Source organism: Ochotona curzoniae, unplaced genomic scaffold, assembly GCF_017591425.1.
Source record: "Ochotona curzoniae isolate NIBS_2020 unplaced genomic scaffold, NIBS_Ocur_1.0 contig_4514, whole genome shotgun sequence".
NCBI classification, from domain to species: Eukaryota; Metazoa; Chordata; class Mammalia; order Lagomorpha; family Ochotonidae; genus Ochotona; species Ochotona curzoniae.
The window spans coordinates 5,361,125-5,373,459 of record NW_024466312.1 but is presented as its reverse complement, the minus strand read 5'-3'; the positions used below and the strand labels follow the sequence as shown (position 1 = coordinate 5,373,459).

At 40.1% G+C, this 12,335-nt stretch overlaps 1 protein-coding gene and 1 non-coding gene across 2 annotated transcripts in view; both read left to right on the top strand.

Annotated features, from left to right (window-relative positions):
* USP37 (ubiquitin specific peptidase 37) overlaps positions 1 to 12,335 on the top strand; it is a 78,042-nt gene that overhangs the window by 16,959 nt on the left and 48,748 nt on the right. Inside the window, exons 4-6 of the mRNA XM_040986514.1 lie at positions 6,060 to 6,160; positions 7,910 to 8,088; positions 9,286 to 9,363. Coding sequence (XP_040842448.1) covers positions 6,060 to 6,160; positions 7,910 to 8,088; positions 9,286 to 9,363 — 358 coding nt within the window. The remainder of the gene's footprint in view (positions 1 to 6,059; positions 6,161 to 7,909; positions 8,089 to 9,285; positions 9,364 to 12,335) is intronic.
* On the top strand, positions 1,619 to 1,749 carry LOC121160618. Its single transcript, XR_005884562.1, has one exon. It is a non-coding gene; the product is annotated as a small nucleolar RNA SNORA36 family (small nucleolar RNA).

Below are 12,335 nucleotides of genomic sequence, written 5' to 3'. Positions count from 1 at the left end.
CTTGCCAGGCATCTTGAAGTGTTAGCCAGAGCAGTTAGGCAATCAGGAACACCTGCACCCAGGGGCGTTTACTAGCTGTGGCACAACACTAGCCCCGGGTCACTTGACCCCATATGTAGAAAACTAGAGAATTGGACTGACAAAAAAGGAGGAGGGTTTATATTACAATTGAGAGAAGCTACTTTGTTAGATAAACTTAAGTACTTCTATATAATAATTGAGGTTTTGTTTTTTGTATAAAATTTTTAAAGTTTTATTTATTTATTTAAAAAGCAGAATTAGAGAAGGATTGTCCATCTTCTAGTTATAAAACTTCTGTGGTTGTCTGGCATTTAGCACCTATGTATTATGTATCCATGACTTGAAATTTGGGCTATTCTGGGGTTTTAGAATTTGTCAGGGACTTTGTTTACGAGCAGGCACTTTTATAAGCGTAAGTTTAATAATGTATAGGCAAAAATTTTGCACCACGTATCTAAGGCTATGGACATACCGAAACACAGACAGCTGGCAAGTATGGGAAGTAATATCTAATACCTGGTCCAGCAAAGCCAGCACCATCTCAGAATAATCAAGACTATTCAAATAACACCCTCAGGACGTTTCTCCTCATTGTGTTCCTTAGGATAAAACCAGGGAACCATCTGTCCCCTGACACTGAAGTGATCTAGTAGCACAGAGTGGCACAACAGCTCTCTCCTTTCCCGCAGTTATAGGAGGGAGGGCAGGGTCTTTCCTCATCACCTCCCCCTGGATTCCTTGCCATCCCACCCAAAGACCTGCATCAGTCTACAGTTGCCTCAACTATGTAACAAATATTTAAGAATAAATTGAAACTAAAATTAAAAAAATCAATAAGGTACGTTAAAAAGTTTCTGGAAAGTGGAATTAAAATGCAAGATTATCTGGTACAAAATTTTGAAGTCTGTAAATAGTGTTGCATGATACACACTTGGCCATGAACTTTTTGAAGATCCCCTCATTTCTGTTATTGTTTTGTTCTATCATATTGAGCCACTGCCTTAAAAAAATTGATATGTGCAAGAAAAGCATGTCTTTAAAAATAGTAAATAAAAAGCACAGTAGACTGGGGACTCAATGTGAACAGAATGGCACAATGCAAAACCCTGGGCTTAAAAAGCTCTGAGTGCGAAATTTAGCTTTGCTTGTTGGTTTTGAGCAAGTCACTTCATGTCTGGATTTCAGTTTCTTTATCCCTAAAATAAAGTTTACGCCCTTGATTTCAGGGCTTTTTTTTTTTTTTCTTTAGCTTAAAAGCTCCTTTATTTATTTAAAGGAGTTATAGAGAGAGATTGAGACGGGGAGACAGAGATCTTTTATCTGCTAGCACTCTACCAGGTGGCTGCAGTGACCAGGGCTGGCCCAGACTGAAGCTAGAAACCAGGAGCTTCTTCCAGTTCTCCCATGTGAATACTGGAGGCCCAAACACTTGAAACATTTTTTGTTGCTTCTCTAGGCCATTAGCAGTTGGAGCAGAAGTGCAGTTGCTGGGACACAAGCTGGTACCCATATAGCATACCAGTGTAGATGACAACAGCTTTCTGTACTATGTTACATCATGTGCCTCCAGGGCTTTTTTAAGAGTAACTGCTTACTTTTCCAAATGTTGAGTTCAGTTCAGGGCCTCTTCCCTGCTCTGTTAATTAAACTTTGGGACGTTGAAAGGGGCTAGGAGATAGAATTGGATAGAGAATACCATTGTATTCATTTATTTCCCAGCCTACAATGCAAAAAAAAAAAAAAAAAAAAAAGAGTAAGCTCTTACTGGGGCCGGTATGGTGGATCAACAGGCTAATCTTCTACCTGCTAAAATCAGCATTCCATATGGGCACTAGTTTGCGTCCTGGCATACTCCATTTCCAATCCAGTTCCCTGCTTGTAGCCTGGGAAAGCAATGGAGGATGACTCAAATTCTGGGTGCCTGCACTCATGTGGAAGACCTAGAAGAAGCCCCTGATTCTTAATCAGATCAGCTCCTGCCACTGTAGCTATTTAGGAAGTGAACCAGCAGATGGAAGGTCTTAAAAGAAAAATCAAGTGCTCATGAATGTAGGCATTTATGTTACTAGAGTAGCTATTTATGTGTTTGGCTCTGATTTTATGATCTTGGGCAAGTTGCTTAAATCGTTTGGGCTTAATTTCCTTAGTTCGCCAAAGTGTTGTGATGATATATGATGTGTGATATGATGTTTTATGCTTTACAGGGTGTAAGATAAGGAATATGACAGTAACAAACAATGGTAATCTATGAGCAAGACAATCAGCTGACCATTTAGGGGAAGGCAATGAAACTAGTTCCTTACCTCACAGCCTTTTTCTAAATACATTTCTCACTGATCATAGATTTGGGTATTAATACAATGATAGAAACACTGTTAAGGGAATGAATTTTAATGTAATCTCTGGCTGGAAAAGACATTCTTCCATAAAAGTTAACATTCATTAAAGGAGAAATCTGATCATTCATGTAAAAAATTGAAATAACTATGGCAATTAAAAATGGACAAAGGAAGAAAATATTGGTCAGCATGACAATTAATATTGCTAATACAGAAAGATCTGTTTTTGTAAATCAGTAAGAAATGTACAACCCCATAGACAAGTGAACAAAACTGAATATAGGAGATTTAGGGAAAAAAATAGATGTCCCTTAGATAGCAAAAATTCTCAACACACTTAAGCTCTGAATTACATGCTTAACATCCCTAAACAAAATCCAAAATCCAAAATACTCCAAAATTTGAAAACTGTTGGATGCTGACATGATGGCACAAATGGCAAATCCTTACCTGACCTCATGTAACGGGTTGTAGTCAACACACGCACACTAAACATTTTATATGAAATGCTCCCTGGATAAATGTATGACATCTGTGAGAGAGAGTGCGGGTTGGGGATGGAACATGAATGGAATTTGTATCTAGGTTTGGGTTCTGTCTCATTCTATGTATAGAAACATTTCAGAATCTGAAAAACTATGAGATCGAACGTTGTGGTGCCAAAAAGATTTCAAATAAGGCACACTCAATCTGTCACATTGAGAAGAGTGTTGACAGAAAACAAAATATTCTCACTATTTTGTAAGCACTTAGAGATTATTTGAGAGGATTATCTATTAAAGTTAATTTTGTTTAAGATGTCATGTCCTTTGCTAGATGTTTGGCACAGCAGGTGTTTTCCACTTGGGAAGCACATGTCCTTCACCAGAGTGCCTGTTTCAATCCTGGTTCCTCTGCTGCTTCCCAGTGTGCACGTCAGCAGGAAAAAGAATCTAAAGGAGAGACAAGAATTTGAATGTGGCATTCAAATATGAGATATCAATGTCCTAAGTAGATTCTTAACTGTTACATCTAATGACTGCCATTGTTTGCAATTTTTTTTGACAATTTTTTTTATTATATTTTTGACAATCTTTACATAGTTAATTGGGGTAAAAAGGTTCAAGAGCTATAGGAAAGTGGGTAAGACTATTATTTCCATATTGTTTCCTTCATGTTTAAAGGGGGGTATTAAGGGAGAAGACCCACCCAATTTCCCACCCTCCCCAGGTCCCGCATGTAAGGTATGCTCCAAGGTTCTTGCTCAAGTGGTTTTGATAGTTCACCAGTTAGAAATTGCTGCCAATCTTGCCACTCCAAGCACGATGAGGTCTTTGAAGAATCCACTGATTGGCATAGACCATCATAGAGTCTCCGTTTGCCTGTATTTCGCTGCCAACATATAGCTGAGATGGTTGATTGACCTGTTCTGTCTTCTCTCTTTTCTTGGTTAGGGTTCCGAGTCTAGCATTTTGACTGGGGAAATCCCCAAAGAAACTTTGTCTGAGGTGTTCCCAGACCTGATTCTTGTATGTGCTAGTGAGCACAGGGCCCAGCACAGTCCATTCCCACAATCAGCTGGTGGTTGCAATTGCTGGGTTGGTTCTATTTCCAGCTCTGTCTTCCACTGGGACCAGTGGGTGTTGCAGTCCAGCCTGGTGCTGCCCAGCACACACTCAGCCCTCGCATAAACACGTGGGCGCTGCAGCCTAGTTGGAGCAACCCACAATAACCCCCACCAGGCCCGCCCCTTGCCCTAGTTCCCATGCTTGCCAGTATGTACAGCAGACTAGCCCAGTCTGTCCCACATCCCATTCAGCTCTCATACATGTCAATGGGCATTGAAGCCTAGTTCAACCCAACCAGCTCCACTATCCAGCCCACACATTCCAGATGATCATCAGGAAATTGCTAACCAAGTTAATGTGTACTTATAAAATGCTTTCTGAATGTAAATTAACATTTATACAATATCTTGGATGTTTTTGAGTTAATGTTGATTTCTTTGCAGTGGAAGACATATATTCTATGTGATAAACTTCTACTAGTAGAGAATGCTTGAAGAGTGTATGTTATGGACTTGGCATAGTAGCCTAGTGTCTAAAGTCCTCTCCTTGCATGGGCTGGGATTCCATATGAATGCCATTTCATGTCCTGGCTGCTCAGCTTCATTCCAGCTTCCTGCTTGTAGCCTGGGAAAGCAATTGAAGACAGCCCAAAGCCTTGGGACCCTGCATCTTCATGAGAGACTCAGAAGAGCTCCTGGCTTTGGATCGACTTAGCTCCAGCCATTGCAGCCACTTAGGGAGTGAACCAGTGGATGGAAGATCTTTCACTCTGTATCTCCGTCTCTGAGAATTTTTCCCAATAAAAAAAATAAATCTTTTTTTTAAAAAAAGTGTTATTATGGTCTCAGCACGATAGTGTAGTGGTTAAAATCCCTTGCCTTCCATGCGCCAGGATCTCCTGTGAGCTACAGTTCTAATCCTGGCAGCCCTGCTTCCCATCCAGCTCACTGCTTGTGGCCTGGGAAAGCAGTCGAGGACGGCCCAAAGCCTTGGAACCCTGCACTCGCGTGGGAGACCTGGGACCTGGCTGCTGGCTTCGGATTGGCTCGCCTCCAGCCATTGTGGCCTCTTGGGGAGTGAACAATCAGATGGAAGATCTTCCTCTCTATCTCTCTTCTCTGTATATCTGCCTTTCCAATTAAAAAAAAAGGGGGGGTTATTAGAGGCATACCTGTCACTTTCTACGTGTTTTCTTGGCATCTAGTGTCACTAGGTATTTATATAGTGTTAATTATCAAGTATTTGTATGGGAAACTAACATTTTTTCTTTGTAGATTTTATCGTATTTCATGTTTTTTAAAAAAAAGATTCATTTATAATTATTTTTTTTATTGCAAAGTCAGATATACAGAGAGGAAGAGAGACAGAGAGGAAGATCTTCCATCCAGTGATTCACTCCCCAAGTGACTGCAGTGGCCAGTGCTGCGCCCATCCGAAGCCAGGAGCCAGGAGCTCTTCCAGGTCTCCCACACAGGTGCAGGGTCCCAAGGCTTTTGCCGTCCTCATCTGCTTTCCCAGGCCACAAACAGGGAGCTGGTTGGGAAGCATGTCTGCCGGGATTAGAACTGGCGCCCGTATGGGATGCCAATGCATTCAAGGTGAGTACTTTAGCCACTAGGCCACGCCGCCTGACCCGCTATTTCATGTTCCTGCCAGTTTGTTTTTTTTGTTTGTTTTGCCCGAGATTTTTTTTTTAAGTTCTCTTTGACCTTCCTTGTTTTTTGTTTTTTGTTTTAAGATTTATTTATTTTTATTACAAAGTCAGATATACAGAGAGGAGGAGAGACAGAGAGGAAGATCTTCCGTCCGTTGATTCACTCCCCAAGTGAGCTCAATGGCCGGTGCTGTGCCAATCCGAAACCAGGAGCCAGGAACTTCCTCCAGGTCTCCCATGCGAGTGCAGGGTCCCAAAGCTTTTTGGGCTGTCCTCGACTGCCTTCCCAGGCCACATGCAGGGGGCTGGATGGGAAGTGGAGCTGCTGGGATTAAAACCGGTGCCCATATGGGATCCCAGCGTGTTCAAGGCGAGGACTTTAGCCACTAGGCCACGCTGCCAGGCCCAGCTCTACGTTTTCAATACTGTACTATATGTTATTTGAGAAAGAGTTGATGGGCAGTTTGATGTGTAACTGGTTTCTGTTTTTGTTACCAGCCATTAAACCTTCTCAGGGATCTGGGAGTTTTGGAGCCATCCTGGGTAGCAGAGCCTCACAGAAGGAGACGATCAGACAACTTTCTTACTCAGATACCCAGGTTTGTTTGTGTTTTTTAGCATTTCAAAAAATGGTAACTATGAAAATTCTTGTAAGATAATTCCAAGAAATAGAGTTTAGATGGTAATGCTTGACAGTTCTAGTACTGCCACAAGGATGTTTACCAAATATTTTACATTTATTGTTGTAATTTTAAATAACTGGATTTGTGAATTTTTGAGAATTTATCACACACTTGAAGGTAAATTTATGCTCTTCTAAAGCACTCAGTTAGATGGCCTTGGAAATTTCAGATTTCCTTTGCTGATTGTAATTCTGTCATAAGAAAGTCATTGAACATCTTGAGTAGAAGAATCTTGTAGGTCTTACCATATATATGAAGCTCAACTGGCAAAATGTTGATCTGAAGCATTGTTTGCTAACATGTTTACATCTCTGAATGCTCTTGCTGTGTCAGTAGAGTAAATTTTCTATCTCAATTTGCTTGTCCTGTCATTTCAAAATATTCTAGAAAATGGAATTTAAAAATAAATTCATTTTAATGCCAATAACATCTTTGAAATCCATACACAGTTGTTTCATAAATATACATTTTCCACAATATTTTTTAAACTGTTCAAATTTAGATTTTTCAAAGCTATTTGTATTGTTTCAAGAGTATTGACTAATGAGTACAAATAGGTTGATGATAGCAACCAGTGTCTGCAAGGGTCAGTTCTTCTGTTCTTCTTCTCTCTCTCTCTCTCTTTTTTTTTTTATTTTTTTATTTTTGTTTTGTTGTTGTTGTTAATTTATTTTTGTTGGAAAGGCAGATTTTCAGGGAGGGAAGAGAAAGGATTTGCATCTACTGATTTACTGCCCAAATGGCCACAGCAGCCAGAGTTGACACAGTCCAAAACCAGGAGCTTCTTCTGAATCTCCTGCATGGATGCAAGGGCCCAAGCATTTGAGCCATCCTCCTCTGCTTTCACAGGTGATAAACAAGGAGCTGGGTGAGAATTAGATCAGCCTGGACACAAACAGGCACACGTATGTGCTGCCAGTGCTAGCAGAGAGAGGATTAGCCAGTTAAACCATCATGCCAGGCCCCTCCCCCGTCCCCCAAGGGTCAGTTCTTATGGTTATCACTAGAACCATGTGTTTGTCATTTTAAGTTAATAAATAAAAGCCTACTCTTGCCTTCTGCCTCCAAGTATGTGATGAAATTTTTGTGTTTATAAGAATGCTATAGGAAAGGATCAAATCCATTTTCTCATGCCAATGACTGTGTGTTAGAGTTACCTGGAATGCTTTGAAAAACAATACTTAAAAATTGACCTCCCCCCAGACTGATGAGGCTAGAACCTGTAAAATATGTGTCTCCAGTTAACATTTTTTAAAGTTGTTCCCATGACAATCAGCTGCTCTGAAAGTATTCCAGTTTGGGCCAGTGCTATGGTGGAATCAGCTAAGCTGCTTGTGGCACCCACACTATATCCTGTATATGCTCTGGTACATGTCCTAGCTTGCTCCATTTCTTACCCAGCGTCCTACTGATAACATGGAGAAGCATCAGGAGTTGGCTCATGTCCTTAAGCCCTTGAACCTGTGTAAGAGACCCAGGAGAAGCTCCTGGTTTCTGGCTTTGGATCAGCTCAGTTCTTGCCATTACATGTATTTGCAGAGTGATATAGCATATGGGAGATATCTCTCTGTCTCTGCTTCTCTCCGTAACTTTGCTTATCAAATGACAAACAAATATTTAAAAGAATTCTAATTTAAAGATTTAACTGTTGCTTTATTCTTACAGGTTTCTTCAAAAAGAGGAAGTTTTGAAGCTAGAGATGATATTCCATTTAGAAAAGTTCTTGGTAGTCCAAGTAGAGGATCAGTTAAGGCTGTACCTGGTAGTGGAATGGCTGTCCCTCGTTCAGTTCCTTCTTTGACATCTACACCATCTCCTCTTAGAGCAGGATTATTAGAAAACCGGTAAGAATGATTGATTTGAGGAGTAATTAATCTTTGTGGCCCACCCAATGAGTTGTAAGTGCAACCCCGCTGACCGTTTCCTGTCTGTTTCTAAGCTTTCCTTGTTATTCTCTGTCTGTCTATTCTAATTTGTTTGTTTGTTTGTTAGTTTTGAGGGGTTTCTGGAGCGATCCTGATGGTCATTGCCAGTGAGGGTGGGAACCCAAAGTCGGAACCAAGCAAGGACCAGAAAAAGCTCCTCTCCCTAGTTCCGAAGGAAGTTTTCTGTTCTTGTGTTTCTGTGGACCGCTCAGTGCTCCTGGTTGTTGTTCCAATGACCTTGGATCCTGCAAGACAGGATTTGGGCTTCTTCCATCCCATGTGGTAGATCCAAATGGGGGTGGGTGACCTCAGAGTTCTCGGCCTCCGAAGGCACTCCAATTCCCCATGGTCTCCCCAAGAAACCGTTGAACTTATCTGGACAATAAGATGCTGGACTTTATACTTGGTAGATGCTTGCAATGAAAGAATCTCAACTGAATTTGAACTGTGGTAATGCAACAAGGTGGAGGAATCCGCCATGTGGGGGGTTGGGGAGGAGTCGGGGGAATCCCACTGCCTATAAAACTGTCACATAATGTAATGTAATCAATTAAAAAAAATGATTGATTTGTCTTACCTGTATTTGTTTCTAAATGTCTTTTGGGTCCTTTAGATAGGTGAATTATTTAAAAAGAAAAAGGAAAGAAATATAGATCACATTTTAGTAGATAAAAATTTATCTACTAAATAACAGAGTTTCTTCATGCTATATATTAACAACGTAATAACAGCTATGCACTAACAAGAATATTAATTCAAATAAAATGTTGAACTGATTATTTAAGTTACCAATTAACATATCATGCATCAGAGTTCCTGGGTTTGTTTCCCAGTGCTGACTCTGAGCAACAGTGGTCATGGCTCAAGTTGTTGGATTCCCGCTAAATTATATTGGAGCCCTGAATGCATTCCCAGCTCCTGGCGCTGGCTTTGCCATTGTGGGCATTTTGGATTGAGCCAGTAGTTAGGCGCTCCTTCTCTCCCCTTTTCTCTCAAAGAAAGAAATTAATTTTATGTATTATATGAAGAATTAGGTAGTAGTCATCAAATACTATGTTATTTTTAATGATATGAATAAGTTTTAAAGCTGATCTTTTTTTCATGTGTTCTTGATAGTACTGAGAAGAGAAAAAGAATGCTATCATCTGGCTCAGAGCTGAATGAAGATTACCCTAAGGAAAATGACTCCTCATCGTAAGTTTCTTTAATAAGAGCTTTTGTGGTACAGGCTCACTGTTTCCTCTGCCACTGCTAACAGAGAAGTTTGGTTGAATGGTATTCGGTTTGTGAGAATTCCAGAGACGAATGTGCAAAATTTTACATGCTTTTATCATAGTACATTGCATGTTCAAACAAGAGGCCATTTGGCTGTTACTTTGTCATGTTATTGCATTTCTATTGCCTCTTTAAATTTTCATTGCTTATTGGAAAAATAGAATTGAACCACTCTAAGTAGGTGCTTTTTCCTGTCTGCTTTGCTTTGTTTTGTTTTAGATTTATTTATTTTTATTTGAAGACTTAAAGAGTGAGAGAGACAGTTCTTTCCATGTATTGATTCATTTCCCAGGTGACTGCAACAGCCAGGACTGGACCAGGCTAAAGCCAAGAACTTCATCCAGGTCTTCCACATGGGTGACAGGACCCAAACACTTGGGTCTTCTGCTTTTCTCAGGCCATTAGCAGGAAGCAGGTTTGCAAGTTGAGCAGCCAGAACATGAACTGACACCCATGTGGGCAGTGATTTTACCTTTCTTACCACAGTGCTGGTCACCTAGCTGCTGTTTTAATGTGCATTCCATTCTTATTTTGTTCGTGTTAACATTACTCATAAAAAATCAGCCTATGTACAGGTATGGAAGTCCTGTGCAATGCAAAGAGTGTAGTTTTTCCAGATTTATTTTTATTGGTATTGAACAAGTGGAATACTCCTACAGCGGGGCAGTCATCAGTTCATAATCCTTCCTGATCATGTGAGAATGTTTTAGTTTTAATCTTCTGCAAGAAAAAACTCATTACACAGTTGACAACTGGTGCCTCAGTTGCTTAACAGAAGTAACAATTGATCGTTAACCAGTAAACCAGTGTTTGAATTTAGTGAGTGAAGTCATCAGAAAGGAACTGGGGAGAAGCATATAAAAAAAATGTTGTGTTAATTGGTTCTGTTTATGTAGCAGATACAGAAAGTCTGGGTGGGTAGTAGAACTGTTATCTGAAACTGCCAACTCCATGGACTTTGATTCCTTCTACTTTGTTGATCTGCCATTCTTCCATTTTGTAGACCAAGATGGCTGCTTTACTCTTCCACTTTCATGTCTCCATTCCTGTTAATAACAGGAAAAAGGAGTGGCATACTGTTTTCCTTCAGGCTAAAAATGTATACACTGCTCTGGTGCATATCACATTGGACAGAAGGTCAGTCACATGATTGTATCAAAATATGGAAAAGTCTTGAGAAGTGTAGTTACCCAAAAGTCAACTGGTGTGACATGTAATGATTAGTTTCCTCCTCTGGTCACCAAAACTCACCATTCCTCCCATACACAGTGTACCCTTACCCTCATCCTAATGTAGACAGCTTCCAAACCTATTGTAAACACTGTGTCCAGCTCAGAGTCTAGCATCTTTATGGATGATATGCAGTTCTCCTTCTCTAGTCCAAATGTGTTTTGGACCATACTTTTCACAATATGGTACCTAAAAAAAAAAAGGCAAGTTAATCTCTATTCCCCACTGCCTCAACCCCATGCATGTAGAAATTGCTGGAACAGAAATGAGATAACTACTACAAAATTTTCTCTTTAGCAAAGAATAGGAAAATGGAGGATTCTGTGGTCTACAGCAGTAATAAAATCTTGCTAGGCAGAAATTGTGGCAACAGATCAGGTAGTGGTATAAGTTCCTGACTAGCCTATCCAATCTGTTCTCTGTGAGGAACACCCTTGCTGGTATATTTTCTTTGTATCTTTTCTTTGAGGATCATTATTGAGTTAATTTTAGAATACGCTTGCAAACTTTGAAGTAGTCTGCTTCACGAAGTATTCAGAAATCCAGAATTTTAGTAATCTAAGAATTCTTTAAAGGTAAAACAAGTAGGCTTTTATAGACTTGAGAAAGAATTGAGTCAGTGTTTTTGTTTGAATAAGGTTTTCTTTTGAAATAATCTTAGATTTACAGAACATTTGTGGAGGTAATATATAATATTGCTGTATGCCTCTCCCTCAGATTTCCCTTGTAATAAATTTTGTTTTTAAACAAAACTGCCCCCATTTAGTTTCCTTAACATTGATAAAGTTTGAGAAAAAAGCAATTGGATTTTTTGATCCAGATGGTCTCAGATTATAAGGCAGGTTTGATTCTAGGCCATTGGCATGCAACAATTCTGTGTTGGCTTTTCGTTGCTAATTGCAAGCTGACTAGCCTGGATGTATCCATCTCTAATAGAACCTTGTTAAAAGCAGTAAAAGGCACCGCCATAGCTATGGTTCTTCTTACTCATCTTAAATGTTTTCCCTCAGGCTGTAGGTATAGGGACTATAAGGCCTGCTTTCCAGGAAGTTACACAGATTATAGTCTTAGCTTTAGGGATGGTGTGGGAGTCCTGCCTTTACAGGACATTGTGGATAACTCTTCAATGTTGTGCTGAAGCATAGTGATGATAAACAGCCTGCCAGTCTGTAATGTGCCACGTATTCCAGTAGGTAGCTCTGTACTTTGAGTAACAAGATTTGTGTTACAGGGTCCTTCTGTGAGGACCAAATTTCATCCTAGCTAGTTTAAACAGAAGGTACTCGCAATAGTGTATTAAATGGTTTACAGAATCCCTGCTTTCTCAGGCCACTAACAGGTTGCTGGATGGGAAGGAGAGTAGCCAGGACGTGAACAGCCTCCTTTAAGGGATCCCAGTGCTTGAAAGGGGAGGATTAGCCAGTTGAACCAGGCCCAAATTCATTGCATCTTATCACAGATTCCTCACATTAATGCTTCCCAATTTGTAGATGGAGGCTCTTAGAAAAGAAGGCTTAGCAGGATGAGGTACTGTGCATGGATGCAGATGTCTTTAGGCCTTAACTGATATTGTCATCTTCCACTGCTGTTCATTCTCAATTACTTGCATGCTCTTCTAATACTATTGCTGGTCTTAAATGTGTGTCTAGTGTTGTTAAGTT